This window comes from Galdieria sulphuraria (assembly GCF_000341285.1).
Source record: "Galdieria sulphuraria unplaced genomic scaffold scaf_61, whole genome shotgun sequence".
In the NCBI taxonomy this organism is placed as follows: Eukaryota; Rhodophyta; class Bangiophyceae; order Galdieriales; family Galdieriaceae; genus Galdieria; species Galdieria sulphuraria.
Window position 1 is genome coordinate 1 of NW_005178414.1, and position 25,818 is coordinate 25,818.

Genomic DNA, 25,818 nt, shown 5'->3' on the forward strand with positions numbered 1-25,818 from the left:
AAATTCAATTCAATCGAATTGAGTCTATTCTATCGATTCTTTTCTCGTATCTTGTCATTGCATAACATTTGAATCATAGTTGAATTCCTTCTCCTCAATAGTCGACTATACAGTTGAGGTGTTTTTGAAGGTAAACATGACTGTTTAGGTTTAAAGGTTTTCACTGCCTTCTCTTGTACCATCAACTTTGAACTTTGTAAAAACCACAAATTGTGAACATATATAAGAAAGCAAACTATAAAGAATACAAAGATGCTTTAGGAACGATATAACTCCAAGAGGGCTACTATCTCTTCCAATATAAAAAAGTAAAACTTTTAAAAGCTCTGCAAATTCAAAGAACGATTTGTCCAGTTGAGTCCTATTCTTCTTCCATTCTCAACCATCAGATCATTGAATAAGTGAGTCACTATACAAAAGTTCCTTGCGTTAGGCACTTGAAAGAAGACTCTTGCGAAGTATAACCTGATGGGTACATTAGTAGAGGCTTCCTTTTGGATATTTGTGACGAGAATCAAAGACAACTCAACGTTTCGTATAAAACACGAGTCTATCAATAGAAGGAATGTTCATTTCTACTAGGGGCAAGTCAAGCTTGAAAAAGAAGAGAAACGCTGATTTATCCAAGTTGCTCTACAAAGAATAAAATTGTCGTCAACTCGCAAACAATATTCAGCAGAATAAAACAAAAAAATTTATCTGATTCCTTTGCAGAGTCAAATCTTAAATGATATTTTGTGATGAGACCTTTTCAAGATCATCAGTGAGAGGTTCCTATGAAGAATACCCTATTACTTACATATTCTGCTACATAAGCTTTCAACATGTGATGAGATATGATAAGTTCTTCTTCTTTATCCAGATAAAAGTCGTTAACCTTATCCAACTCTTGCTTGAGCGCCGTGAAGAAAGAGATAAGGCAAGAACGAATGGCCACTTTGAGCTTCTTGATGCTCTTGCTTTCCTCGTCGCTCTTATTTTTCCTCTTCAATGTTACAAATAAAGTTGTCTCCTGTTCTGTTTCCGTTGCTTGATATGCTCGAGTTTTGTCTCTATTCTCCGACAAACATGGCTGTTCTCCCGAAGAAGGAAATACTTGCTCGCCATTCAAGCAGTTTAATTCCTTACTCTTGTGCTCTACGAGTGTTGAGGATATCAACTTTTTCAAACCTTTATAGTCAATAAAGTATGGCCTCCAATCCTTGTTTGCAGTTTCTACGGTATCTTGTAGCTTCTTTCCAAACTTCATCGTCTCAAATGTCAACAACGCGTGTGTTATAGATGGGTTGGGCTAGAGACAAATAACATACAATAAATATAGTGAATAATTTTAGCTTTAAATAGGCCAGATACCAAAAAGATTCTTAAGGGAAACAGTACAACATGTCTCAGGAAAAAAAAAGGAGAAGCCGTCGGAATGTGTCTCCCAAAATTCTATCAAGATGCGAATCTTCTCATTCCTTCATTTGCTATTTGTTCTCCTCACGAATGATTTAATTTTTGAACCCAAGTTAGATAAGCAGTGTGTGAACGATAACAACGATAAGCAGGTGCACAACTCATCACAGTTGATTCTTTACTAGTCCTTGTCTTCTCGAGAGTCTCTTCCTTGACAACGGGTGGAAGCTGCTCTTCAAGAAAGGTTACAAGATTATCATCTTGCGAAACTCTTCTTGGTCGAGTCTCATAGGGTGTACAACGAGTGGTCAGTATTTCTACAAGTTTCAACCGTCCGAACAAGTTCACCTCTTCCAAAGTTCGTAAAACTTGTTCCATACACGGAGAATAAAACACAACCATTCCACCCTCCTTCAAAGAGTCGACAACATGTTTGACTACTAGCCAAGGTTCGGGAATATCAAGAAATATGGCGTCGACTGGCAGTATTTCACCAAATCCTTTTTCGACGATATCTCGGCAGTCAAAACTGATACAAGAACCAAAGTAGAGCTTATCCATTTCACTTTTCACAGCTGATACTCTTTCTTCCTTACAATCGAAACTAAACACGTGACCCTCTGGATATACTGTGCTAGCTAGTGCAAAAGTCATGGAACCTGAACCCGTACCCGCTTCTATTACCGAAGAACCACAACCAAGCCCCATCTTGTAAATAATCAAGCTTATGTCCGAACTATATACGAGTTGTGTTCGCTGCAAAATACTTCTCGTCCAAAGTTCCGGAGTAGGCCATAACGGATATACATAACCACAACGGCCCTTTTTGTCAACCGTCCTGGAATACCACTTTCGCCCGAGAGGTTTACCTATCAAATCTAATGCGTAGAACTTCCCGTATTTGTTAACCATAACAGTATCTGGATTCAATACGAGTGATTTTATCTTGTCGGCTGAAATATAAACGATAATCAAGTCACCTTCAGAACAAACCCGCCAAGGTGGTTTAGGCTTCCGAAGATCATCATCATTATCATCGTCCATAGAAAATTCTAAATTAAAATGGAATGAATAGCCTTGGAGAATATATATATTTATATATCAACAACTGATACATTGATTAGAAGAAATTATCCAATATCACATTACTACAACAAGTTTTCAGTTGAAAGGCAACCCATCATGCGATGAGTATCAACTTTTATTCATTCCAGAGCATCTCAATATAATAATGAATTATTATTACAATGAAAGGTGTCTGATTGTTTCGCTACTAAACTCAGTTCTCAAAGACAACACTTCACGTACTTCTTCAGCTGTCAATTTCCAACGAATGTGTTTGTCTTCTTCCCTCTGCCAAATATCATCAATCTCCGTAGGACTTTCCAAATTAAGTAACATTGTTAGTTGAAATAGTCTAGTAAATATATCACGAACAGTCCCTTGTTTTACTTTGTTGTTGAAGAAGCTAGTAATACTACGTATATCATTATCCAGTCGAAGGGCACCGTGGGAATTAAACTTTTTACGCCATAGAATAGATTCCAAGTGAGCTGCGGTCCAGTCGGCCATTTGACGAATCAATTGATCCCAATTGCTGTCAATAAGCAAGTTTTCCAAATATCCAACAGAATTGTCAAATTGTTCCATGAAATTATAGATAAATGAGGAACTTGCCTCCAAATCTCCCAATAAATTGTCTTCTTGTAAGATAAAAGACATTTGTTGCAAAGGTTCCAACTACAAATGAACGTTGATATTTCATCAAGTGATGAATATTCCCACCACTTACCGTACGTACAAGTTTGCTTGTTATGCGTGTCTTCAAATGCTCCAAAATTTCCTCCCACATCGAGTGAAAGGCTTTCAAAGCGTCTTTCAAGTCCCCAACTACCGACTGAATCTTTTCCAATTCAGATGCTGCCGAATTTCGTTTTCTACTAGCAGTATCTAACCATCCTATCAGGCGTTCACCATATTCCTCACAATTGTGAAGGTTATTTAACAGAACCACAAGTTGCTGAGTTACATTTCTACTCTTATCTAAAGGTTTGGATGCATAAGATTCTATCCTACTTGCAAAACTTATGAAATGCTTACTGTCAAAACACACAAAACACTTACCTGTTGGTCTCCTTTTGGCTCATCAGAGTTTGTACCAGTCGATTTTTAAAGAACCCTAAAGCTTGCCTACTCATTACCGCATTAGTTTCATTAATAATTGCGCAAAGAACGTCGTTATTCTCAAAAGCAAATGCTCTTTTGATAGATTTTTGAATAACAAAGAAACAATCATCAACAACGGTGGATACAAGTATCGTGCCCGAGTCTTTTGAAATTTCATCCAAAGATATCGCTTTCTTAATACTTTCAGCCATAAAATAGTTCTCCATTGAAATATAAGCAGAAATCAACTCATCTAACTTTCTTTGTAGTAAACATTCTCTAAAAAATTTGGATGTTTCCAACGCTCCAGGATTGTTATGCTTATCTAACTTGTTTTGAATAAAATGAAAATAAGCATTCGTTCTTTGAGAAATCAAAGCCATTTCATCCATAACTACGTCCAACTGGCGAGTTTCTGTTGTCAAATAGGACTGAGTATTTTCTAAATGACGGAAATGACGATAGATATCCAAGATCTCGGCTCCATATTCATTACACACAGACTGAAGTCTCTTTAAAAGTAATGGATAATATTGTTCACTCCAATCTTTTGTCAGTCTCCCTTCATTTTCATCGGCATAAGAAGCAATACACTCATAAAGTTGAGTAAGACAAGAAATACATTGACTCGAGAACCGGGAAGAAGTATCTCCTTTCTGTCTCAATTTGGACAAAGGGTCACTCAACTCCTTTTGAATAATATTCAAAAGAAATGACAAATAGAGCTCAAAGGCTTCTTCTTCCTCACCAACTCGAAATAGATCGACACAGTGCTCATATACTTGGGATACCGCATCATAACCTTTAGAAGTAGAGTCTTTGATATACTGTCGCAAAGAATTCTTTAAGGAATGCAGCTCCTCATCCACAACAGGTTGTTCCTCAAGAATTTTTTCCAAAAACTCCATTTGTGCTGAATTTTCACAACTCAATCTTCGCAATTCACTCGCATGGTCTACAGCTTCCTTCAAGTGGCCTCTAGAAAAACAACTCCTCAATTGCGATAACACTTCGCGGGTCTTCATTGCTGTTTTCAGCCTGTGCATAAGAAGATGTCAGTTTGTTTCAATGACGACAAAAAAGTTTACCAACAACTGTTGAGTTTCTTCCAAGCGACAAGATTGTAAGTGAAACGAACTCAGATTGTTACAAATATCCTCGATATGGAAAGTTTTCCAAGAAAGTTCAAAATCTGTCGACTCCGTTTCCACATCCCACACTTGTGTCGTTAACAAGTCAAAGATGGTCCTTTGCCTTTCTTCCTTGGCAGCCAACTGTTCAGCTAGAATGTGAATTTTCTGATCCATATCCACTAGTTTTGCAGTTACTTGAGAGATTTCTCTTTCTAGTATCTTGTCCATATCTTCTTGGCTTAAGGTTTCCTGTGACATAATGACTCGAGAATGGATTACGAAAATTTCTTCTTCTATGAAGGAAAAGGCACTAAAATTTAACAGCTCTCAACTACATCAAATTCAATACATATGATACTCAAGTCAAATAGAACTGTTTTAAGGGTCAACAATAAGTCTTTTAAAAAGTTGAAATTTGAAAGAGTCCTCCTCTCTAGTCAACAAACAAGAGTTTCATATTGTGTTTATTATGCAGCAATTTCTAAAGAACCACGGTTTCGAATCAACTGACAATGAGAACCAGAGTAAATAAGTTTCCCTTCATCACGAAGCCTTTGATATTCTTCGCGAGTAAAATGTGTGAATCCCCAGTTCCTTGAAACCATAATCTTTTGTCTTCCGGGGAACTTGTACCTGGCACGATTAAGAGCTTCCCTAATAACTGCTTCGTGCTGGTCCTTTGCCCTTACGCTGATGAGAATCTGACCAATGTAAACACGGGCTACAGTTCCTTGGGGCTTTCCAAACGCACCACGCATACCAGTTTGTAACCTGTCAGCTCCGGCACACGACAACATTTTGTTAATGCGAATGACATGGAAAGGATCGTGCTCCAACATGCTTATGTGGAAAGTATCCTGTTCCATGCCATGCTTTGTCAAGTACTTGTTGCAAGCCACTCGGGCAGCTTCCAGGGCTTCCGAAGATATCTGCTGATTTTCATCGGAAACTAGATGCACGCAGAGAGGGAATTCCTCAACCGCTGCTTTTTTCTTACCCAAGTCGTATATTCGAATTTTGGGGTCTTTTCAAAAGAAAGAGTAAACTAAGAGCACCAAGTAAACGCAAAAAAGTCACTCACCTGGAACACCACGACAGAAACGAGACTTGGGATAAGGTTTGTTTTTAATATAACGATAACACCTTGCAGGACCTTCGTTGCTGTCATAAGAGATAGTTTTTCTAGAGTTTGCATTACTTACGTCTTCCCATTCTCTAAGCACCCAAAAACCTATACACGCAACCACACAACAAAATAAATCGACGACGCCCACAATAGTCCGAAAGAGAAAATTTACTAGAGTTGAAAACTGGTACAAACATTCTATTATCTATTGTTTGGAACGATGCTTTGTTGTGTAGCTTCATTTGTTACTTGAGATTTCGTTAAGTTGTTCAAGAAAGAAAAGCTTTATGAGTCTTATTCTCAAAGCACGACTACATAAAATTTGAAATGTTTTAGACAACAAGAAGGTGATTTTTTGGTGATGAGTACTTGTTCGTTTGGAAAAAAAGGCAACTTTCAGTAGGTGCACAGCATAAACAAGAACGACGTCCTGCAAATAAACAGTTTGCTCAACAATTACTTTTACAACAGAGACTTGGCTCCAATAAAAAGCAAATTGAAATCTTTTCCCTGTCGATTGCACTGTGGATAGCTAGCAGTTGGAAGAGACAAGCTGTTCTTCTCTTTAAGACTATCATTCTGGAAGACTTCAGTTGTGTTCAACCATCATCCCACACTTGAGTAACCAACCTCTTCCATCGAATTCACTTGGAAATATGCTCTGCAATACTGAATGCAACGAATGTTACAACTTACCTGCTCAAACTTTAAAACTCAAAATATGGCTCCAAATGATTCCATTTTTGAAGATTTCTATAAACCAAAAGAAAGTCATATCCATGGCTTCGTATTGCTTGTGAAAAATCACACAATTTAATTGTACGGCGTCGAAGACATAAAAGGTCGGTTGGCTACATTTCCGTCGAGCTATCTTGTTGAGAGTATCGTTGTGCTTGGCTAAAAGACTATGGGAGCCTATAAGTATATGCAAGAATTATGGAGAAAGAAGCAATCTGACGTAATGCGCTTTTTGTTACGTGTACGAGCTTGGGAATATCGACACTTGCCTTCGGTTCACCGAGCCTCTCGTCCTACGCGTCCAGATAAAGCCAGGATGCTCGGTTACAAAGCAAAGCAGGGATTCGTTATCTATAGAGGTATGTTTACTTTCCTTGAGTGACGGCTGTTTGATATTCATTTTGCATAGTAAGAGTTCGTAGAGGTGGTAGAAAGAGACCGGTCCCAAAGGGTATCCAGTATGGCAAACCCAAGAATCAAGGTATCACACAACTCAAGTTTAAGAGAAATAAGAGATCAGTGGCTGAAGAGCGCGCTGGAAGAAGATGTGGTAACTTGAGAGTCTTAAACTCGTACTGGATCAATCAAGACGGAATTTACAAGTATTTTGAAGTGATCCTTGTCGATCCCAATCACAAAGCTATTCGAAGAGACCCGAGGATACACTGGATTTGCAAACCAACCATGAAACACCGTGAAAGACGCGGCCTAACGTCAGCAGGAAGAGCCCACCGTGGCCTTCGTCGTAAGGGACTTGGCGTAGCCAAAGTTAGACCAAGTGTCAGAGCAAACTGGAAACGTCGAAATACCTTGTCACTCAGACGATATCGATAAACAACTGATGGTTCGAACTTTCATCAGTAAAGAATTTCTTTTTATCTTATTCGATAGTCTTAAGGTTTGTTGAATGAATGGGTTTACTACACACACTGGTGAGCAATAGAGTAGTGTTTTCCATCAAACACAGTTCAAACAACATTTTGAAAGAATAACATTCCATTCCAATCGACTTACGAAATGTAAACCTAACGTTTGAATAATGATTGGTTGTTTCTCTAGTTTCTGTGTTGTCAACCAGACACTAGTTTTGAGACTTCCAAACGGTCTTTCAAGGACTCTCTTAAAGGGACCATTCTTGAAAACTCAACATAACAGTCAAAAAGTTCAACAATTACTATCACGCAAAGTCTACATGTCTAATTCAGAAAACCTAAAAGAAGAGAGCGTCTGGGATTATCCAAGGCCACCAAGATTGGAAAGAACGCGACAACGTCTTAGAGTAGTTCATCGTGGAAAGGTTATAGCAGATACTCAGGATGGGTACAGAATATTGGAAACAAGTCATCCTCCCACTTACTATTTTCCTCCCGAGTCAGTGAATCGTTCACTGTTTAGAGAGTCGAATTTGAAAACTTTCTGTGAGTTCAAAGGAACGGCAATTTACTATGATATACATGTTAAACAAGTTGTTATAAGAAATGGAGCTTGGTGCTATCCAGAAACGGAGGGTCTATATAAGCCTATTTCTGGGTATTTTTCCTTTTATGGTTCAAAGTTTGACGAAGCATACGTTGGAAATGAGAAAATTATTCCACAGGAGGGTGATTTTTATGGAGGCTGGATAACAAAGAACTTAAAGGGCCCTTTTAAAGGAGCTCCTGGGACTCGATTCTGGTAATAAAGAACGGATATTTTCTACTGTGTCCAAGAAAGAAAAATGTGTCCAAATTTGGCGCCATTTTGTAATGTTTCACCCATTGCAAGCCAATTTCTGGGAGTTCCTGCTTTCTCTACCTCTTTGGAAGATACGAAACAAACAGATTAGTATTGGAAGGAATTATGGTAGGAAGAAATGGAGCAAGTAGTACTAAAAGAAGCTCATTCATGAGCAAAACAAATTCAGTTTCTCAATCTTTAGTGGCATATGAAGAGACTCCTAACCTAGCGGAAAGAAGAGCCCATTTATGTCAACAGGCCGTGAAACACCTCCAAAAAGTGACTTTAGAAGTTGCAAAAAAGGGTGAGAGGCATTTGGTTGCCAATATCTACAGACAAAACATAGAAAAAGACTTTCGTTTGCTCCGTTGTATGGACTGTTTACTTACAGTTTCACACCATTGTCGTAGCTACGCAGTGAGTCTGATCATCGAGTGGATGAAGGAGTTCCAATCAAACTCCAACAATTCAAAGTTTTTCCTTGAAGAACTCATATCTATCGATGGTGATGGAATCTTGTTGTATGTGTGCCAATTGAGAACACTCCAGTTGCTTTTGGATAAAATGTTTCTTGAGAAATGTGAGATTCCCAAGAATCTGCTAGATGATATATTGTCTCTCACTGTCGAGGAGTTGATAAATTTAGCAAAGAATTGGGACAATGAGTGTAGCCCTCAGATTGGCTTTGTCCTTATGGTTTGTTCTGACTTCCTCGGTTCTTTATCTATGTTTTCCTTACATGAAATATTGATCAGATTCCAAGGAAAAATGTTAAATTCTGCCGGTAGTACTTCTCTATCGTCTCTCTTTAGTCTTCGTGATTCCGAAAATGAGAACTTGTTCTATTTGAGTATTTTGAAAGGTTTGAGAATATCATTATTGGACTCGAGTTTCATCAAGAGTTCTACTCAGCTTCTAGAATTCTATCGTTCATTGCTGACAGGAACTCGCTCTACTGCAATCAAACATATGATAGCGGACAACATTTCTGTTCTGTTGCTGCAAAATGTACAATTCGAACTCTGCGAGTCAACTTCAATGGCAAAATGGTACAAAACGATCGATGACCTTTATAGTTTGCTTCAAAAATGGTTGACGAAACCGAAACACATGGCTAAAGGCTTTCCTGTTTGTGCCTTGCTGCTAAAAGCAAAACATGTGGACGTCTTAAAGAAGGAATTGTGGCCATTTATCATGCGGTGCTGCAAGCAATATGAAGATTCAAAAGAGTTACAACTAAGGATTGCAACTGCGAAGGCTCTGAGTCATGCTCTGAAAATGTATATCACAACGAAAGACACATCTTCGATTCTAACTGAACAACTTGAACAAATATTGAAAAAACTTTTGTCACCTGATCGCATGTTTTCCCAAGCCTGCAAAGACTTGTATGATATTCTAGCAAAATGTGTGATGATTGTTATACACTTTTCTCCTCTTATCTGGATAAATCTTCTTGAAGAATGGTGGCAAAACAACAAGCTCTTCTCGCTCTCAGAAGTCTCATATGTTTTCTATCAAGTTGCAGCGTTTTCACTGAAAGACGAATTGCTGTTAAGAGATGAAGATCTTTGTGATGATGGGATGTTTGATAAAAGTCAGAGTGCAGTAGACTGGAGTCCTGAGAATAAATTAAAACTTGCTCAAATGTCATGCAAGATTCTGAGGGCGACGTATGCATATTTAGATCGAACAAAGTCACAAGTACTAAGTACATTGGATCCGTCCGATGTTCATTGTCTTTTGAAATTGCAATTGAAGGGAGTTCATTGCTTGTTGAGTTCAATATGTGAGAAAGAAATGCAGTCTTTATATGCTCCTGTTACCGATATGGCATGTCAAACTGATTGTTGCTTTATACATGAGGCTGAATCACTGCTGTTAGACATGTGCAATCAAGCGGAAGATGCTGAGGAATCTGTCTTGTATCAAATATCATTGAAATTTAATTTTAGAAAGAGCAATCCTCTGGATCTATCATATTCTCATGTGGGTCGAGTCATACAAGTTTTCAACCAAGTATTAACTTTGCAGAATCGCACAGAATCTAGCAAATTGGTAGAGAAGTCTATAGGAGGCAATCTAAGAACTTTATTACTTCGATTTCAAGAGACTTCTGTCTTACTTTATTTTCTTCCTTCAGTAGATTTGAGGAGAAACTTGCGAGATTCTTTAACTTTGATTCAAACGTTGATGTTTGGAAGAACATGTTCAGAGCTAGAAGCTTTCTCTGCTGAAGATAAACTTGTTGAAATGCACTTGGAAGAATTGAAACCAAGAAGTACTTCAAGAGGAACAAATGACGAATTATCTTATGAGTTCTCCTCTACAGCACGCTTTTCTCGATTTCTATGTACGTGGCGTTCATTTCTTTCGTTCACTGTCCGGCAGTCGCCAGAAAATTCAAAAGCTGGAATTGTGAATGCTGAGCAAATGCTGCTGTATTTAAATGGAAATTTTGAACAATCCTTTCAAAGCAATGTGAAGCTGCATGATCGATTTCCCGGATTTCAAATAGTTAACATTTCATTCTTGGAATCCATCGAGTTGTATTTTTCGTTGTTCTTTTATATTCTTTGTTCCATCCACGAACAGTGTAAGCTAGCGTCCTCAGGGATCACGGGGGAGAGTCGTTCTCAACTTCGAAAGATTTTTCAATCAGTGCTTTCTCCAAGTCTCCTTGGAATCGATGGAACAAAGAGTCCTCTTTGTACGATTTATTCTACTCGTCTTTTGGAAGCTTTGAAGAATGTCCCATCCGACTTGTCTCTATGCATTGCGTTGGAGGCAGAAGAATTAACATTTTCCTCTCCTCATGTACAACAAACAAAGGGACGATCAAAGCGTCAGAAAGATCATTATCGTATTTATTATACAAAAATATTGCTGGCATTGTTGAGTACCTTGAATGAAACAGACAAGTGTTGCATGAATAATGGAGTACTGGAGCTTTATTCTCGATTTTTCTCTAAAATGTTGCAAATTATGGGTCAATCTGTGGAAAATCCTCAAAATCCTTTCGATCTCATGGCTTTGCGAGAAACTTTTTGTCTATGCTTGTTGAAGGCGTTGTCTGCGTTTATTGCCATATCCAGTTTTTCTGTCCATTTTAAAGGAATTTGGAAGGATGCTCTGCTCCTGATGCAACGGTGGATTGCATCGTCGAATGCACGAAAGTATAGTTCTGCATCACGTGGCTCTTCTATTTTTCGTACAAGTTTTCATGATCGGTCCAGTCGTGAAGAGTCTTTTACAGTAGAAGACCTACAAGACCGCATCAGAAAGCTTTCTCTCATCTGTGTCACGGTCTTGTTGGGATATGCTGAGTCATTTGGCATTTCGAAGGAAGTATTTCATTCTGTAAGCTTTCATTTGGATTCCTTATTGAGTAATGTACTCGAGGAGCTTAAGATTTTTGACTCAAATAGATTGGAAAAACTGCAGTGTGACTATTCCATGCTGAAACCTGCTATCGTACAGATACTGAGTTTTGATAATCGGTCGTTAAGAATCCTGATGGAACTTAGCGTTTTACCATCCAACCATTCAAATGAGGTCGTTGCATATCATGCTGTTCTTTTACTACTTGAGTACATTCACCGTCATTATGATAGAGAAGAAGTGTCCCTAAGAAGTGACAAACTCTGCATAGAGCTTTTTTCTCTTGTTTATTTTGTAATGGGATGGGATAGAGAGTGTCTCTTTCCACTGGCATTGAAGTCCCTTGTATCTCTTGTCTCTGTTGCCACGAAAAATTTTACATATGAATTCTCACTAGAGTTCCATGAGTATTTTCCTAGTCTATGTCAGGACGAGAATTTTATCAACGATATATCGAAGAGGAGTGCTATATTGTGTGCGGAAGTGGCAAGTAATATTGTCAGCTCTGTCTTCGCAAAGATCGAACAAAGCATCAAGGACAACGCTGAATATGATCATTCTCGGATACTTTCCTTTTTAGAGCCATGGCTTGAAAGAGGAGATATCGCAGAATGTACAATAGAAGAACTGCTTTCTCTAGAAGAAACCACATATGAAACATTTCGTGATAGCAAGCTTATTTTGAAGGCGTTTGATGCTCTGTGGCATGCATTGGGTTATCGTAAGGACAACTTACAAAGAGCCTTGAATGTGCTTTTTATTGCGACTCGCCAAAAATTGAAACAATCCAACAAAAGAAACAACGAAATACTAGAGTTGATAAAGAGGGCCGCAGTAAAGTTGAGTGAAAATCGTGTTGGCTTCTTTTTATTGAACATATTATCGTATGTTATCCCTAGTCACGTCATCGAAGATCTAATGAATTCTTGTAAAGAAGCGGTTCCAGAATGCGAGCGTAATAGACAATTCGACGACATTCCAATTGTGGTTGTTCTGTTATCGGAAACGATTCAGAGAAATAGCGAAGACATTCGGGCATTCCTTCCAATCATCTTTCATTTATCTATTTTTACACAAACGTCGAATAATATTTCCCAACAGAAGCATGGAAGACTGCTGCTAGCAAATGTTTTGTCTCGCTTCTTGCTTCCCCATATCGAGCGTTGTTGTAGACAAGATATATGGAGACAGTGTGTTCAGTTATCAGCACAAATTGCTGCAGATATGCAACAGCTTTCCATGCAGTGGAATCCTCAAGATATTGCTTGCTCTCCAGAAGAGATGTTGAGTCCAAGAGATGGAGATTTACACTTGTTCAGTTTCTTAGAAAAACTCATTGGACTGTCCTCCTATGGTGAACCTCAACTTCGAACCTTGTGGAGTCGTCATTGTTTAGCATTGATCAAATATCGCCTTGGCCAAACATTAGGAGTTGTATCGCTAAGATTATATCGTCTGCTGGGTCCTTGTTTGGACAAGGATTCTGTTGACACTTTGTTGTCATGCGCAAAGAACGAATTCTTTTCTAATAATCCTGATCGTTACAGAATCTCTCATTTATTACAAATATTGTACCTGTTGGCAACAAAAGTTGAGAAGGAGAATTTGGTTACCGTTCCGCCAATGCTTTCGTTTGCATTTGAGTTGAGTTGCTCTAATGAACCTTGGATAAGACTTCATGCAGCGTATTTATTTATGAAGCTATATTCTACAGGAAACTCAGTTGGTGAAGGTATCTTTAATCAACTCGTAGAAACAGAGTTTTATAGTGGACTGCACAATTCTCCAACCATTCTTGAAATCTGCAAGTTGGCGATATCCACAACACAGTTGCAGAAATCTGAACACGTGATCTTCATTTATCTCACCTTGCTACTACGCTTACCTTGGCGCCCGGAGACATCGAAACAGAAAAACTGTCTTGTGCCAGTAATTGTAACAAGTTTTATTTTTCTAACGACTTTGCTGGTTTCTCAAAACGACCATCAAAAAACAGAAGACCAAGTTCTCCAGCTCTATCGTCAAACGATTTCCGACACTGATTTGCCGGTGATTCGAGTAGAACATCAAAATAATTCGATAGCTTACTTTAGAATAACCTGCGTGCATCTTTGCTATATTCTGAAACGCCTACATTTATCCTCTCTGGCGGAGACCTTACAAAACTTTTGCAATTCTAGAAAATATTGGAAAGTGGAAGATTTCTTATATCAACTGAGATCTCCTCTTTTATCATTTTGGCTTGAAAATACTCAAACTTGCCACAGCTTGTTAGTAGCTTGGTTAGAAACCAACAACTCTCTGTCTTATCGTCGCGGGGTTTTGCGTTTGATTGAGGCAATTCTTGTACAAGCTGGACAACAAAATAATTTATCGAAATTGCTCAGTTCTTCGTCGGACATTTTGAAAATACTTATTTCATTGGTAGACGGTGCTTTGCATGAAGAAGTCATTCACCTGTTAGAGCTTTTAGATTAAGAGTATAACTCGTAGTACAGATGGCAAGACATAGCGATAACGAGAGCGATGGTGCTTCGAACTCAAGCTACTCTGCTTCAACCAGCAGAAGACGAAGTGAACGCTTAAGAAGGAAATATGGAGATAACTTGGAACGTTTTAGTTATTCAGTTTCGCCCAGTCCATCAAAGAGAAAACGCGTGAAAAAACCAGTACAAGGTCAGTTTAGTGGTCAAAAGGTGGATGAAGAACTTGTGGATAAGTTACAGACGACCAAATCGTCAATTTTGGAAGAACTTGAACCCGTACTCGAAGAGAAGAGTAATCAACAAGTAGATTCAACTTCCAAATCCTCATCAACAAATTGTATCACTGGTTTTTCTGTTTTTGGTGCGGAGACAAGAGCTACAGTTGATGAACTGTCTGGGGACGTTGGTAGATTAGATAGAGCTCTACCTTTTTGTGACCTGGTTGAGCAGTATGAGGAATTTTGTAGACAGTTGCAGCCATATTTATATCCAGATTACACTGTTGCAGCTTTCCAAGTTGCTAAGGATCTCTATCTTGTTCGAAAATGGTCCTTTATTCGAGTTGTTCCATTAGTTAAACTGCAACGATATGTAATCGTTGGCTCTCCAAATTTGTTTCATAGTCAGACGCCATGTTTATACTCGGTTATCCCAGTTCCTACAGATTCCATGCTAAGTCCAGCAATGTAAGCTGTCAAGTTTTGAATGTTTTCACTTTTTAATGAATGAAATTTTAGAATGAATGTTCTAGTCCACGAAGGAATGAAGGAGAAATTTGGACATAAAATGACGGCTTGTATTTTTGCAATTATTGAAAATGACACCACAACTTCATATTATCGTATAACGAACTCTTTTGACGACTTGATTTCTGAGACAGGAATTTTTGAGTCGATAGGCGAGAATACAAACGAGGATTCTGAAAAATTCAAAGATTTGGATGATGTATGAATTTTAATATTTAAGATATTAATGTCTTTTGATATTTTTGGAATAAGTGGATCACTTTCTTTTCCATTTTGGCAGTGTTCGTTGGATTCTCTTCTTCCATTTCTTAGGGTTCACAAGTTTCTGTTTCTCTGTTTGAATCTTTTTAAATCTTTCTTTGGTCCTCGTTCTTAGATCAGGATCTGACAAGAATTCTTCCACAAATGTGTTCTTTCTTTCCTTTCTCGGCAGTCTATTTGAAAAAAATTCTTCAGGTTGATCTTGAACAGTGCCGACCTGAAAATAAACTGTCAACTTAATCTTTTTTTTCAATTGTCTTCACAACGCACCTGATAAAACCTATGAGATGACTTCTCCGTGCCTAAAGACTTGTAGAATCTATTCGGATAAATAAATCTACGTAAATGCAACAACTTGACTGCCTTTTGTGTTTCAATATCGTTCGATGGGATGGCCGGCATATTGAACCAGTCTCTTCCCAACGTTTCTCTCTTTTTCTTCATCTCTCTTTGTTGCTCTTGGTTAAAAGTTGCCCAGTTAATATCTATAAGAGAGTCTAGTCGCTCGTTTCGTATGGTAAAGGGTACGATGGGCTTCTCTGAACGATGGGTTGACAATATCAACTCATCGTTGTCTTGTTCCAGCAACTTTTGACTCCACGGCGTCGATAACTGCTGCATCCACTTTTCTATCTTTCCATATTCGGAAGAGACTTGTTTGTCATCATTATCGTTTTCTAATTCTGGTAGGAGCCTTATGACTTCTTCATTAGTGCTGTTGTCGTGACTCATTTCTTTTCACACCAAGTGGAAATTACTACGTTCTATCCATCATTCTTTAAGAGTCACTAGAGTCTTTTTCATAAGAGTCGATTTATTGAAAACAAAAGGACAAATTTTACTCTGAAGCAGCGACAGTTTCTTTAAGGTACTCTAAAAGATAGTTGAGACCTTCCGATTGCTCACCAAAGTCTCTTACTACCACACAAGAACAAGCTACCACTTTGGTAGCTTTTCCTTCCTGATCGATCTTGCACAACCCTGCCCATTCTCCAAGTTGTTTCCTCTCTGGTACTTTGACCAAGTTGACACTTTGTTCGGCACACAGAGCCTCTACTAAACTGGGAATCCCAGGTTGATCACAGTCTTCCGCAAGAATAACCAACTGTGCCTATAACGCCAAAAAAGATGAGTATTTTCGGGAAAAAAAGGATTACTTACTTGACCAGCTTCAATGCAACGGACTGATTCGCGGATCCCTTTAGTAACGCCATCAAAAATAAGGGCCTTTTTTAAAACTTCTTGAATCGCTTGCAATAATTCAGTATCTGCCATATTGTTTGGTTGTCCCCACTTGTAAAGATATCACAAAGGGTCCTCCAACCGGTATCGTTTTATGCAGTTCCTCAGAACACTCTTAGCCAGAAACACGGTGAATTTCCGGCAATGCTTTCCTATTGAAATGCAAAAAGAGGACGTCGACGGAGTTGATGAGAAGAGAGGAGGACGGACTGTTGTATTCTTCTTCTCATGATGGATGTGCATTTTTGTTGTTTGAAAGTGTCGTTTTATCCTTATAAAAAACATTAAAAAATAGGGTGGCTAAGGCTTCGTATATTTCACAGTTTTTAAAGCAAGCGTTATCCACAAAATAGAAACGCGAGAATAAGAGCCTTAGTTTTCAAGTTTCAAAATTTTCGCCTACAGTTCCGTTGAATATCAATGTAAAGTATAACCGCAAAATGTCATTGCTCTAACCCTTCCTAGTTCTACTGAAATGTTGCATAGAAGTAAAAACTCTCTCTCAAATTTAACTCCAATCTACTTCGATACTTTAAGTATGGATAATCAAGCTTGCTCCATGTATATATATATATACAAGGCAAGCTATCTTACATGAAATAAACGAGATGGGAGATTGCTTCATGAAGTTGTATCCTCCTCCTCCCCCCTCCTTGTAACTGAAATGATTTCCGTTAATCGATCATCTGACCGAAACGACACTCACCTGTTGCAAAAGAAAAAGTCGCTTCTCTCAATAACATCTTGAAAAGATACATGTGTGCAAAATTAAACCAAGTTACATAACAAATTGCTTCTATGCAACGAGATATACCAACTTCCACTTTTGGAACAGGAGAATGGAAAAACGGTTCCATAGTACAAACTGGTTATTTTCAAAAGGCCTCTTTGCAACAAAAATATACTATCAGGCAAATAGTAAAAACATTTGTTCTGGATGATAACAAGGAAATAAGAGTATTTGCAATCATGCCAAACTTAGCGTTGTATAATGATATGGTAACACTATCTATCGCATTCACCTAGAAACTTCAAATACAGCTCATTTTATTTAGGATCCAAACTTTGTTGAAAAGCTGCTGGAAAAAACCTTTGCCACGAGGAAATCGTTCAATACGTAAGAATATGTTGTGTATTGGGAATGAATCCAAACCAATTTATAGGATCCTTCAAGAAATGTTCAACACTTGCCGTTCTGTAAAAGAGCGCCTTACCATTGCAAATAGACAAGCAAGGCCACCGTCTCTTGTATCAACTCCCATGAATGATAAAGGAGTTATTCTCGCTTTCGACGACAACCAACTCTACGTAGCTTATTGGAACGCTATCACCATCATCGTTGTTCATTTCGGACAAAAAGCTAGATTACTGCCACCCAACGAATACTTTAAAAATAACTGGTCATTAGCAAAGACTCATCAGATACAAGTAACCAGGATTAACTTGCAACCTCAAGATGAGTATGTTGTGGTTGCAAGTGATAGCCTTTTACAATATCTGACTTTGGAAGGTATTATGAGAATGATAAATAGGTTGTTGCGCAAAAATGTTCCTATACAGAGTATAGCCGAATCTCTGGTAAACGCTGCTTGTAGTTTAGGTTATCGAGGAGAACTTGCTCTGCATTTGATACTACTAAGAAAGCCAGAATGGAACTTAGATGTCTGTGTACACGGTGGAAATATTTACAACACGTTGCGTGGTTACCTTCCTCACTGTTCCCAAGACTATTTCAGTTCTGGTGTTTCCTCTGCTTCTGAAAGTACAAAGACAACATCACATCGTGACAAAATAAGTGTAAATAGTCTCTATGAAAGAAAGATAGTGTCAGATGACTCCGTTTTATCATCAACTCCTTACTATCCATCAACTTCAAGAGAAGAACCAAAAAAGGACCTCCAAAGCGAGGATAGGAAAGATAGTTCTACTTTTTGTCATTCCAAAGAAGATGTTGAGGATTCTTTGTTACAGCTTATAAAAGGGAACAGTCATGTTGTATCATAGTCACTCGTTTTTTGAGAAATAACCCAAAGAGCGCCAAATTTCATTTTCAAGCATTGTTGGAACTTTGAGACATCGTAAGTTCCTTTGTGTAGCAAACTCGTCCAGCAGTCCCCAAAGATGACAGAAACTAGTACAAGCCGTCAAGAAGCACTTTCACAGTATGGTGGAGTTTCACTAGCGGGTACTGGCGCCAGTTCAGGAACAGGGACACTTCGTGTTCACTCTGGAGGAATTAGTTGGCGAGCTAAAGAAACTGCTAGAACTGTCGATATTGATAAAGAAAACTTGTTAAGTCTTCGATGGATAAGAGGAGCTAGAGGCATGCAACTTGTCTGTGTTCTCAGGGGTGACAATACCAACCGTTTTGAAGGGTAAGAAGTTAGCCACCAACAAGTTGGTTTGCTCATACCTTGTGTAGTTTTCGTGAACAAGATTTCGAAGTGGTCAATGAGAGCTGCAAAGAAAAGCTGAGTTTGGAAGTGAAAAGGGCTCCTCAACCCATTAAAGGTTGGAACTGGGGTGATGCAGAGTTGAGGGGCAGAGCTCTTATATTTCATTCCGCAGAAGGTGTAGATGCCTTTGATGTTCCACTAGAAGAAGTCTCCCAAGTCCAAATGCCGTCTTCTTCCGAAGTGGCCTTGGAATTTCACGTGGACGATACTGCAGCTAAAACAGACGAGTGCCTGGTTGAGCTTCGCCTATATGTTCACAACGAGAGTCATGCAGCAGATTTGTATAAGGGCATTCTCAAAAGTGCAGAATCTTCGTTTACTGGTGAATCGCTCATTAATTTTGTCGATATGCCTCTACTAGTTCCCCGTGGACGGTATGAGGTAGATTTATATCCAAATCATCTCAAGTTACACGGCAAGTCCTTTGATTACAAAATACTTTACACTGCGGTCACGAGAATGTTTCTACTTCCGAAGCCAGATGAAGCTCACATTACTTTTGTTGTCAGTTTGGATCCACCAGTTCGACAAGGTAATACTTTGTATCCACATTTGGTATTTCAGTTTCAGAAAGATGAAGAAGTTGATGCAGAATTTGCACTGACAGAAAATGAACTGAAATCTCGGTATCCCAATTTGGTTGGAGTCTCTGGTGGAGCTACTTGGGAAGTATTCTCGAAGATTTTGAGAGAACTTACTAAGAAGCCTTTACATTCTCCCATCAGTTTTAAGAGTCATCGTGGACAGAGTGCTGTACGTACTGCGCTTGGAGCCAATGATGGTTATTTGTTTTTCTTGGAAAACTGTATGTTTTTTGTGAACAAGCCACCCACTTACATTCGTTTTGAAGACGTTGAAATGATAGAATTCAAAAGAATGGACTTGGAACGGAGATTTGACCTGCAAATAACTTTGTCGAGTGGTCATAGTTTACTTTTTAGTAATATTGACCGTCCTGAATTCGATAATATATATACTTTTCTGGAGGAGAAGAGGCTACCCATGTCCACTATTAAGGAAGCTTTCAAGAGACAACGAACACCAGCTGAGCAACAAGATGACAATTTGGACGATGAAGATGATGAACAAGAAGAAGAAGAAGAAGACGAAGATTTTGATCCGAACAAAAAGATTGAAGAAAGTGATGACGAGGGTGAAGCGGGTTCTACACAGGATAAGTCAGAATCTGCCGAAAGCGCTGAAGAAGAAGAAGAAGAAGAAGAAGAAGAAGAAGGAGATTGAGCATTTTATGATTACTTCCTAATGCTAAAATATATTTCAATGTTCTCAGGTGTCATTGAGATACTAGGAAACATTGCCTATCGACAACAATTGCATAATAAAGAAGAAACGGTTGCAAGATGAGTGAGTGATAGTTTCTATTGGATATTTTTTGCTTACTGGTTCTTTTCCTTGAGGAAATGAACATTTCCAATCATAATATTGGCAAACATATATTGTCAAAATTTTCAGTTCCAACAGCGCCAAATGATAACCAGCACACATTCTTGAACCTTGATATGTTTTTGAAAACTTCTGATGAGAAAATACGAAACTACTTATTACCTCTACCGAAAGGAATATATACAAAGTCCGACGGTGCATCTCCATGACTAGCATTGTACATGAATCTGTCGGGTATAAAATCTTCCGGCTGTTTCCAATATTTTGGATGATGATGAAGTAACCAAGGAACAATATAAACTGGAGTCCTTGCAGGAATCTTTACATTTTCTAGAATATCATCCATCTAGTAAACACAACATTACTTTCTTCTACTGGCAAACACTAAAGATATTATCTTACCTCGGGCTCTCTTTGTAACAAAGGAAAAGGAGGATACAAGCGCAAACATTCTTTCACTACGCAATCCACATATGCCAACTCGTTCAAGTCATCCACAGTAAACTCCTCCATACTTTGTTTCTTTGTGGAATGTAAAACACGAGATGTTTCCTCTCTTATCTTTTCAACTACTTGTGGATATTTCGAAAGCAAGAAAAGTAACCATAAACATGTTGTAGGCACGGTTTGACTCGATGCCATTATTAAACCAACAACTTTTCCTAGTTTGCCAATTTTTCCTACTTTACCTACCCAACCATGAACCCATGTAGCTGGTTGACTATCCATATGTTGACAAACTCTTCTGCCAATCGTAATCAACGAAAAGACATCTAATTTCAAGCCAATTATCTTATACAGAATTATTATCACATTCATAGACATTCACTTACATTGAAAAAATCGAAAATTGGCCATCCATCTCCACCCAATACGAAAAGGATTGACTGTCCTTAAAATAAATTCTTTTCCAGCTTCAAAGATGATATGAGATAGGGAACCCACATCTTTGTCATTCTTATATCCAAATAAAACATTTAAATTCAATTCGATCACTTTTCGTCGAATGTTTTCGACTTGTTCTCTTCCATCAACTGCATGAACAACAGCTTCCGCCGCTTCAATCATTCCATCAATTATATCTGAAACCTTGGAATCAATCATGACTTTTAATGCCTTTCTTGAACTGTCCGCTTGTTGTTGTCTCATTTGTTCATTTGTAAGTATCAGTTTCTGATTCATTTCGACAGAATATCGAATGGTACTGGAACGGTAACCAAAATATTTTGGTTTTTGATACATACCGCTACCTAAAACCTTGCTAGATAAGAAGCTCATTCATCATCTCATCTTTCCCAAAGCAATTGAACTTACCGAACAGCAGCTTCATCTGTCACGACCACAAAAGGTGTGGACGCAATGAAATAGAGACTGATGGGCTGTTCCACATATTGATACAGTGTTTGATACAAATTCGAAGATAAGGGAATACAGTTTCCCACAATAGGCCAAGGTGAAGGACCAGGAAGACTAGGAAGATTACAATCGAAGATAATATATACAAAAATAACTTGCTTACTTTTGTGATCCATGGAGTGGTCTCAACCTAAGACAACTCCGATCAGTATCGAATATAAAAAGTATAATATATATATATATATATATATATTGAAAATAGATAATTACCTCTTCCTTGTCCAATACAATTGAAAGACTGACTTGGCGGCGTACACCACAAGTCCTCCAGTGACCACCTAGAAAAAGCCAAATCAACAAAAACTAAGCTCAACAAACCACCATTCACCAACCATCGAGCAACCTGCCCACCAAGGAACATTACTCTTTTCATAAGGGACATAGTCTTGGACAGTTTTCCAAAAGTGGTTGAATAAACCCTAGAAAGCGAATTCCATCAGTGTCTGTCTTGTAACCATTGCTCACTTTCTGTCCTTCATAATGACTCAGACAGCCAAGGAAGTTTCTTCAAATAAATATCAGAAACTCTAGTCCAGTTTGTATCATCCTCTTCTCTACAACGACAACAACAACTTGAAAGATCCATAAACTTACCTCTTGCATCTCACAATCAACCGTCGGTGTATACAAAACGGAAATTCTGAAATGTTGTGAACAGGAGAAATATTTTACTAATCAAAAATGGATTCTCTATAGCTAGCAAAATGAATACCACACAATCCTATTAAGACTGTTGTTTCGGGAATGAATCATATCAGCAAACAAAATGTCTTATTGCCGAGTTTATAATAACATGTTTTCTTGAGGAGAAGATATAATATCAGAAAATTCTCTTAAGAAGTGAATGGCATCCTTTTCTTGAACTATTCTAGCATCATAAGATAGACTTGCTTTCATAACAGTATGAACTACAGGCTGATTGTTCTCGACAAGCACTTGTTTCTCTAAATGATTGTATAAGACCAATATATTCATATCACAAAAAAGTTATGCTTACCTCCCGTTCCAATAGCTAATATACAAGCTTGAGGAATATTGATAACCGCAGTGAATTGGTCTATATCAAACATTCCCAAATTGCTAATACTAAAGGTACCACCCTGGAACTCTTCAGGCTTTAACTTGCCTTGTCGTGCTTTCATAATGAGGTCCTTGGCAACGTTCGAAATTTCTAGTAAACCTTTCTTATCCGCTTCCTATTTCATATATTTCATCACAATGAAATTGATTACTTGGCATATTCCATCATCGATAACTTACCATGACAATGGGTGTTATCAAACCATTCTCGATACTAACTGCCATAGAAATATCAATTCGATCCATTTGTTTGCCACTTTGGCTCGATTCATCCCAAATGACATTCAATGCGGGTACTTTTCGAAGTGCAATGGCCGTAGCTCGAATGATAAAATCGTTTACTAAAACAGAAATATTCTTCTCAGTCTTCCAAATATTTCGCAACTCCAATAACTTGTCTAGTTGACAATCGATTTGGCAATATTCATGAGGTACTTGAGTCTTGGACTCTGTTAGTCTGCGGGCAATCACTTTGCGCATGTTATTCAATGGAATATCTTCATATTGGGTACGACTTGTGATATCCTCTTGTTTGGTAACTATAGATTCCTTCTTGGAATCTGGCTTTTTGGGTTGCTGTTCTTGTCGTTGCTTTCTAGTTTCTTTCCCAGTGTTGTTCAAATACTCGACGACATCATCCTTCAAGATACGTCCGTGTGCTCCTGAACTCGTCAATCGTGACAAGTCTGATATGTGATACTCTTCAATCATACGACGAACTGCAGGTCCAAATAATTTTTTTTCTACTGAACTTGTAGACTTTATCGACTTTGCTTTGGTAGAGTGTTCCGTTTCACTAGAACGAAAAGATTCCGTGCTAGAAAATTGCTCCAATGAGCCAACATCCGCCTTATCTTCCGCTAGTATGGCCACCAACTTTCCGACAGGAACATCTTGCGTACCTGAAGGTACCAATATCTTTGCTAAATAACCTTCTTCCTATCCAAAGTGGTCGACTGCTGTTATACACAAGTCAATCATCAGGTTACCTACCTGGGACTCAAACTCCATCGTTGCCTTGTCTGTTTCAATATCGGCAAGTACGTCGCCAGGAGCTACTGAATCTCCAACTTTCTTTTTCCACTCTATAATATTTCCTGCTTTCATAGTCGGGGAAAGTGCTGGCATCTTGATCTTGATGTGTGGAGGTAGATTTATGGATAAGTTTTCTTTGGCAGTTTGTGAGAAATGGCGCCATACTCTATTCCGTGGTTGAAACTTGAAAGTTACTTGTCTTGCAAGTTGGAATAAATCATACCAAGTCCTTTTCATCCTAACAAGTATCATTTGTCTTGATAATGAGTTGCATTCTTCTAGTTTTTTGGTAAGATATGGACGACTCCAGAAGTATGCAAACACTACCACTTTAAGTAAGAGCTGAATATCTCTTTTTGTAAAGAAATCGGAATAGGGTTGACACTTTTTGGGTTTATTTTTATTTCCTTGGGTGCAATATTGTTCGATAGCAAGTTGGTTTCACTCGGGAATGTAGGCACTTTTGTTAGTTCTTGTCGTCAAGTTCAGTTCTTGTTCTAGTTACTGTTAGTGAGTGGCATCGTCCTTGTCATTGGTTACAAACGCTCTTTCCAGTTCTTCTTTTATAGAAGACGAAGAGCCGCATTTTTCTTTTTTGTTGGTTTATGTTTGATTCTTCTACGTTGGCCCATCGTAGGTTTCTTAGTAGAAGGCTTTGGTATGATCAATTTGTTTGGGTAAGTACAACCAAAGTATGACTTTTTCCAACTGGGTTGTTGTTATTGTAGTGATTTCATTCCCATGCTCTTGTTGGTTGCTAGACAAACTCCGTTTATTGGAAAAGTATTCTATTTACCCGGTGTGAAACAGGCAAGTTGTTGTGAAAATAGATTGTTATGTTATGGAATTACATATAGTGTATAGTTGTTGGATCGATTAGGATATTCTACTACACTTCCAGTTTAGTCCTTTAAAAACCCATACAAAAAGCAAAAAAAGGGCAACACACACACGAAATGGCATTCATGAGCAAAAGCAACCGTGAGCAGTTGACGTCTTTCAACTTTGAACTGGTTCCAGCTTCTTTTGAAAAGTCACCTAATAAAGCAGATAGTGTGTTGTTAAATGAAATATGTTTGTTATTGGGAGCGAAACCTAAGGAAACTTTTGAAAGGACAACTACCGCTTTATCGTGGACTTGTACTTTGTTGTGGTAAGTAAGAGAAAATGATATCCAAGTTTTCAAAACAAACCAAAAGTGAGGGCAAACATGGGACCCTTTCAAGGAAAAGGAACGAATAAGAAAGAAGCAAGAAACGACGCCTCTGCCAAAGCCGTAGACTATATACTCAAGAAGGTGGCACCTTTTCAGAAGAACCGGGATTCCTATGAGAATAGCAACGTATGGCATACTTGAAACTATTCATGTATTTTCAAGCAACTTTTTAGGACTGGCTACTCGACAACTTTGCCTATTCTACCCCACCTTCGATATCCATCTTGTTTTTGATAGATTTGGATAGTTGTACCCAATTGGTCTCTAAAATTGTGCAGTTATGTCGTAATCTTCAATTACAACGGGTATCTTGTCAAGGATTTGCGAGTAAGTTGTACAGTAGTGCTCATCTACCGAAAGAAATAGTAGTAGAAAGAGCAGATTCCACTAGTAAGAGTTCAGCAGCTTTTCTAATAGCCTATCGTTCTGGTATACTTGCAGTCAAATATTGTCACTCCAATTGGAAACCTCTTGTGTTGATATTAAGTAGAGACTTTGGTTTGATGTCGGTTGCTCAAATGTTGGAGGTAATAAGAGTCGTTGGATAGATAAGGGAATCTCATATCTCTTTGTTGATGTCATAGGAAAACCTTTTTCGAGTTTATTTTTGTACTGATATGGATAAAGTCTTTGAAATCAAAGATGCTTTGATACAAGCAAGTCAACAATGGCAAATGGAAAATAAATCTTGAACTTTTTTCTTTGGATGGAAACTCAAGATGTGGTTGCTAAACATTATGATGAACTTGCTAGTGAAGATAGAGCAACTAGAAAGTCAAGTAAAATATTAAGTCTTCGTAACCTAAACAACTGGGTAA

At 38.3% G+C, this 25,818-nt stretch overlaps 15 protein-coding genes across 19 annotated transcripts; 7 read left to right on the plus strand and 8 right to left on the minus strand.

The window, feature by feature from the left end:
- Gasu_57230 (SPX (SYG1/Pho81/XPR1) domain-containing protein) lies at positions 1-1,280 on the minus strand (the record flags this gene model as incomplete). The annotated part of the gene is made up of 2 exons (XM_005703061.1): positions 796-1,280; positions 1-747 (listed from the first exon to the last, which is right to left on the minus strand). The coding sequence occupies exons 1-2, from the start codon at positions 1,247-1,249 to the stop codon at positions 620-622; spliced, it is 582 nt and encodes a 193-aa protein (XP_005703118.1). The 5' UTR covers positions 1,250-1,280.
- A 15-nt stretch (positions 1,281-1,295) lies between these two features.
- On the minus strand, positions 1,296-2,470 carry Gasu_57240 (tRNA (adenine-N1-)-methyltransferase). The gene has a single exon (XM_005703062.1). It carries the CDS (start codon positions 2,440-2,442, stop codon positions 1,483-1,485), a length of 960 nt encoding a protein of 319 aa, XP_005703119.1. The 5' UTR covers positions 2,443-2,470; the 3' UTR covers positions 1,296-1,482.
- Positions 2,471-2,583: 113 nt separating this feature from the next.
- On the minus strand, positions 2,584-4,980 carry Gasu_57250 (uncharacterized protein). Its single transcript, XM_005703063.1, has 4 exons — positions 4,657-4,980; positions 3,523-4,602; positions 3,191-3,470; positions 2,584-3,138 (listed from the first exon to the last, which is right to left on the minus strand). The coding sequence occupies exons 1-4, from the start codon at positions 4,953-4,955 to the stop codon at positions 2,641-2,643; spliced, it is 2,157 nt and encodes a 718-aa protein (XP_005703120.1). The 5' UTR covers positions 4,956-4,980; the 3' UTR covers positions 2,584-2,640.
- Positions 4,981-5,105: 125 nt separating this feature from the next.
- On the minus strand, positions 5,106-6,060 carry Gasu_57260 (60S ribosomal protein L1e). Its single transcript, XM_005703064.1, has 3 exons — positions 5,900-6,060; positions 5,779-5,850; positions 5,106-5,721 (listed from the first exon to the last, which is right to left on the minus strand). The coding sequence occupies exons 1-3, from the start codon at positions 5,907-5,909 to the stop codon at positions 5,165-5,167; spliced, it is 639 nt and encodes a 212-aa protein (XP_005703121.1). The 5' UTR covers positions 5,910-6,060; the 3' UTR covers positions 5,106-5,164.
- Gasu_57270 (60S ribosomal protein L15e) lies at positions 6,031-7,488 on the plus strand. 2 transcript variants are annotated; one of them, XM_005703065.1, is made up of 2 exons: positions 6,031-6,920; positions 6,971-7,488. In XM_005703065.1, exons 1-2 carry the CDS (start codon positions 6,731-6,733, stop codon positions 7,393-7,395), a joined length of 615 nt encoding a protein of 204 aa, XP_005703122.1. In that variant the 5' UTR covers positions 6,031-6,730; the 3' UTR covers positions 7,396-7,488. The 2 variants fall into 2 exon arrangements, with proteins under 2 accessions (XP_005703122.1, XP_005703123.1); XM_005703066.1 differs by having other exon boundaries at positions 6,561-6,920.
- Positions 7,489-7,560: 72 nt separating this feature from the next.
- On the plus strand, positions 7,561-8,292 carry Gasu_57280 (uncharacterized protein). Its single transcript, XM_005703067.1, has one exon. The coding sequence runs from the start codon at positions 7,601-7,603 to the stop codon at positions 8,237-8,239; it is 639 nt and encodes a 212-aa protein (XP_005703124.1). The 5' UTR covers positions 7,561-7,600; the 3' UTR covers positions 8,240-8,292.
- An 88-nt stretch (positions 8,293-8,380) lies between these two features.
- Gasu_57290 (uncharacterized protein) lies at positions 8,381-15,121 on the plus strand. Its single transcript, XM_005703068.1, has 3 exons — positions 8,381-14,106; positions 14,157-14,830; positions 14,882-15,121. The coding sequence occupies exons 1-3, from the start codon at positions 8,401-8,403 to the stop codon at positions 15,093-15,095; spliced, it is 6,594 nt and encodes a 2,197-aa protein (XP_005703125.1). The 5' UTR covers positions 8,381-8,400; the 3' UTR covers positions 15,096-15,121.
- A 4-nt stretch (positions 15,122-15,125) lies between these two features.
- On the minus strand, positions 15,126-15,920 carry Gasu_57300 (uncharacterized protein). Its single transcript, XM_005703069.1, has 2 exons — positions 15,422-15,920; positions 15,126-15,368 (listed from the first exon to the last, which is right to left on the minus strand). The coding sequence occupies exons 1-2, from the start codon at positions 15,881-15,883 to the stop codon at positions 15,147-15,149; spliced, it is 684 nt and encodes a 227-aa protein (XP_005703126.1). The 5' UTR covers positions 15,884-15,920; the 3' UTR covers positions 15,126-15,146.
- A 29-nt stretch (positions 15,921-15,949) lies between these two features.
- Gasu_57310 (40S ribosomal protein S12e) lies at positions 15,950-16,580 on the minus strand. The gene is made up of 2 exons (XM_005703070.1): positions 16,313-16,580; positions 15,950-16,262 (listed from the first exon to the last, which is right to left on the minus strand). Exons 1-2 carry the CDS (start codon positions 16,424-16,426, stop codon positions 15,990-15,992), a joined length of 387 nt encoding a protein of 128 aa, XP_005703127.1. The 5' UTR covers positions 16,427-16,580; the 3' UTR covers positions 15,950-15,989.
- An 830-nt stretch (positions 16,581-17,410) lies between these two features.
- On the plus strand, positions 17,411-18,421 carry Gasu_57320 (hypothetical protein). 2 transcript variants are annotated; one of them, XM_005703072.1, is made up of 1 exon: positions 17,411-18,421. In XM_005703072.1, exon 1 carries the CDS (start codon positions 17,570-17,572, stop codon positions 18,395-18,397), a length of 828 nt encoding a protein of 275 aa, XP_005703129.1. In that variant the 5' UTR covers positions 17,411-17,569; the 3' UTR covers positions 18,398-18,421. The 2 variants fall into 2 exon arrangements, with proteins under 2 accessions (XP_005703129.1, XP_005703128.1); XM_005703071.1 differs by having other exon boundaries at positions 17,631-18,421.
- A 9-nt stretch (positions 18,422-18,430) lies between these two features.
- On the plus strand, positions 18,431-20,121 carry Gasu_57330 (structure-specific recognition protein 1). The gene is made up of 2 exons (XM_005703073.1): positions 18,431-18,768; positions 18,816-20,121. Exons 1-2 carry the CDS (start codon positions 18,515-18,517, stop codon positions 20,089-20,091), a joined length of 1,530 nt encoding a protein of 509 aa, XP_005703130.1. The 5' UTR covers positions 18,431-18,514; the 3' UTR covers positions 20,092-20,121.
- Positions 20,066-22,290, minus strand: Gasu_57340 (cytochrome P450). 2 transcript variants are annotated; one of them, XM_005703075.1, is made up of 9 exons: positions 22,002-22,090; positions 21,880-21,947; positions 21,773-21,799; positions 21,568-21,723; positions 21,087-21,514; positions 20,656-21,026; positions 20,416-20,599; positions 20,251-20,363; positions 20,066-20,168 (listed from the first exon to the last, which is right to left on the minus strand). In XM_005703075.1, the coding sequence occupies exons 1-9, from the start codon at positions 22,002-22,004 to the stop codon at positions 20,103-20,105; spliced, it is 1,416 nt and encodes a 471-aa protein (XP_005703132.1). In that variant the 5' UTR covers positions 22,005-22,090; the 3' UTR covers positions 20,066-20,102. The 2 variants fall into 2 exon arrangements, with proteins under 2 accessions (XP_005703132.1, XP_005703131.1); XM_005703074.1 differs by adding an exon at positions 22,264-22,290 and having other exon boundaries at positions 20,126-20,363; positions 22,002-22,088.
- Gasu_57350 (pyruvate dehydrogenase E2 component (dihydrolipoamideacetyltransferase)) lies at positions 22,096-23,890 on the minus strand. Of its 2 annotated transcripts, none has more exons than XM_005703077.1 (4): positions 23,743-23,890; positions 22,930-23,688; positions 22,667-22,865; positions 22,096-22,613 (listed from the first exon to the last, which is right to left on the minus strand). In XM_005703077.1, the coding sequence occupies exons 1-4, from the start codon at positions 23,875-23,877 to the stop codon at positions 22,453-22,455; spliced, it is 1,254 nt and encodes a 417-aa protein (XP_005703134.1). In that variant the 5' UTR covers positions 23,878-23,890; the 3' UTR covers positions 22,096-22,452. The 2 variants fall into 2 exon arrangements, with proteins under 2 accessions (XP_005703134.1, XP_005703133.1); XM_005703076.1 differs by having other exon boundaries at positions 22,296-22,613.
- Positions 23,891-23,950: 60 nt separating this feature from the next.
- Gasu_57360 (Golgi transport protein GOT1-like protein) lies at positions 23,951-24,711 on the plus strand. The gene is made up of 5 exons (XM_005703078.1): positions 23,951-24,096; positions 24,149-24,237; positions 24,286-24,461; positions 24,513-24,594; positions 24,649-24,711. Exons 1-5 carry the CDS (start codon positions 24,081-24,083, stop codon positions 24,688-24,690), a joined length of 405 nt encoding a protein of 134 aa, XP_005703135.1. The 5' UTR covers positions 23,951-24,080; the 3' UTR covers positions 24,691-24,711.
- A 9-nt stretch (positions 24,712-24,720) lies between these two features.
- Gasu_57370 (uncharacterized protein) lies at positions 24,721-25,799 on the plus strand. Its single transcript, XM_005703079.1, has 4 exons — positions 24,721-24,937; positions 24,988-25,126; positions 25,174-25,527; positions 25,585-25,799. The coding sequence occupies exons 1-4, from the start codon at positions 24,741-24,743 to the stop codon at positions 25,690-25,692; spliced, it is 798 nt and encodes a 265-aa protein (XP_005703136.1). The 5' UTR covers positions 24,721-24,740; the 3' UTR covers positions 25,693-25,799.
- The last annotated feature ends 19 nt before the right edge of the window (positions 25,800-25,818 follow it).

Excerpts from the sequence above, each read along its gene's own strand:
- Gasu_57240 (XM_005703062.1), bottom strand. The coding sequence starts at position 2,442 with ATGGACGATGATAATGATGATGATCTTCGGAAGCCTAAACCACCTTGG.
- Gasu_57250 (XM_005703063.1), bottom strand. The coding sequence starts at position 4,955 with ATGTCACAGGAAACCTTAAGCCAAGAAGATATGGACAAGATACTAGAA. Across the intron at positions 4,603-4,656 it reads TTGGAAGAAACTCAACAGTT|GCTGAAAACAGCAATGAAGA; the intron begins GTTGGTAAACTT and ends TCTTATGCACAG. Across the intron at positions 3,471-3,522 it reads AGCCAAAAGGAGACCAACAG|GATAGAATCTTATGCATCCA; the intron begins GTAAGTGTTTTG and ends TTTTGCAAGTAG.
- Gasu_57260 (XM_005703064.1), bottom strand. Across the intron at positions 5,722-5,778 it reads TTTCTGTCGTGGTGTTCCAG|ACCCCAAAATTCGAATATAC; the intron begins GTGAGTGACTTT and ends TCTTTTGAAAAG.
- Gasu_57270 (XM_005703065.1), top strand. The coding sequence starts at position 6,731 with ATGGGAGCCTATAAGTATATGCAAGAATTATGGAGAAAGAAGCAATCT. Across the intron at positions 6,921-6,970 it reads GGGATTCGTTATCTATAGAG|TAAGAGTTCGTAGAGGTGGT; the intron begins GTATGTTTACTT and ends CATTTTGCATAG.
- Gasu_57280 (XM_005703067.1), top strand. The coding sequence starts at position 7,601 with ATGATTGGTTGTTTCTCTAGTTTCTGTGTTGTCAACCAGACACTAGTT.
- Gasu_57290 (XM_005703068.1), top strand. The coding sequence starts at position 8,401 with ATGGTAGGAAGAAATGGAGCAAGTAGTACTAAAAGAAGCTCATTCATG. Across the intron at positions 14,107-14,156 it reads ACGGTGCTTTGCATGAAGAA|ATGGCAAGACATAGCGATAA; the intron begins GTCATTCACCTG and ends CTCGTAGTACAG. Across the intron at positions 14,831-14,881 it reads TCCATGCTAAGTCCAGCAAT|AATGAATGTTCTAGTCCACG; the intron begins GTAAGCTGTCAA and ends ATGAAATTTTAG.
- Gasu_57300 (XM_005703069.1), bottom strand. The coding sequence starts at position 15,883 with ATGAGTCACGACAACAGCACTAATGAAGAAGTCATAAGGCTCCTACCA. Across the intron at positions 15,369-15,421 it reads CATCTCATAGGTTTTATCAG|GTCGGCACTGTTCAAGATCA; the intron begins GTGCGTTGTGAA and ends GTTTATTTTCAG.
- Gasu_57310 (XM_005703070.1), bottom strand. The coding sequence starts at position 16,426 with ATGGCAGATACTGAATTATTGCAAGCGATTCAAGAAGTTTTAAAAAAG. Across the intron at positions 16,263-16,312 it reads GTTGCATTGAAGCTGGTCAA|GCACAGTTGGTTATTCTTGC; the intron begins GTAAGTAATCCT and ends TTGGCGTTATAG.
- Gasu_57320 (XM_005703072.1), top strand. The coding sequence starts at position 17,570 with ATGTTCAACACTTGCCGTTCTGTAAAAGAGCGCCTTACCATTGCAAAT.
- Gasu_57330 (XM_005703073.1), top strand. The coding sequence starts at position 18,515 with ATGACAGAAACTAGTACAAGCCGTCAAGAAGCACTTTCACAGTATGGT. Across the intron at positions 18,769-18,815 it reads AATACCAACCGTTTTGAAGG|TTTTCGTGAACAAGATTTCG; the intron begins GTAAGAAGTTAG and ends TACCTTGTGTAG.
- Gasu_57340 (XM_005703074.1), bottom strand. Across the intron at positions 21,800-21,879 it reads TTGTATTGGACAAGGAAGAG|GTTGAGACCACTCCATGGAT; the intron begins GTAATTATCTAT and ends GAGTTGTCTTAG. Across the intron at positions 20,364-20,415 it reads ATATATTCCTTTCGGTAGAG|GTTCAAGAATGTGTGCTGGT; the intron begins GTAATAAGTAGT and ends AAACATATCAAG.
- Gasu_57350 (XM_005703077.1), bottom strand. The coding sequence starts at position 23,877 with ATGCCAGCACTTTCCCCGACTATGAAAGCAGGAAATATTATAGAGTGG. Across the intron at positions 22,866-22,929 it reads TGATAACACCCATTGTCATG|GAAGCGGATAAGAAAGGTTT; the intron begins GTAAGTTATCGA and ends TATATGAAATAG. Across the intron at positions 22,614-22,666 it reads ATTAGCTATTGGAACGGGAG|AGAAACAAGTGCTTGTCGAG; the intron begins GTAAGCATAACT and ends ACAATCATTTAG.
- Gasu_57360 (XM_005703078.1), top strand. Across the intron at positions 24,238-24,285 it reads AGTTGGTTTCACTCGGGAAT|TTACTGTTAGTGAGTGGCAT; the intron begins GTAGGCACTTTT and ends TTCTTGTTCTAG. Across the intron at positions 24,462-24,512 it reads GGTATGATCAATTTGTTTGG|TGATTTCATTCCCATGCTCT; the intron begins GTAAGTACAACC and ends TTGTTATTGTAG.
- Gasu_57370 (XM_005703079.1), top strand. The coding sequence starts at position 24,741 with ATGGCATTCATGAGCAAAAGCAACCGTGAGCAGTTGACGTCTTTCAAC. Across the intron at positions 25,127-25,173 it reads ATTCCTATGAGAATAGCAAC|GACTGGCTACTCGACAACTT; the intron begins GTATGGCATACT and ends GCAACTTTTTAG. Across the intron at positions 25,528-25,584 it reads CGGTTGCTCAAATGTTGGAG|GAAAACCTTTTTCGAGTTTA; the intron begins GTAATAAGAGTC and ends TTGATGTCATAG.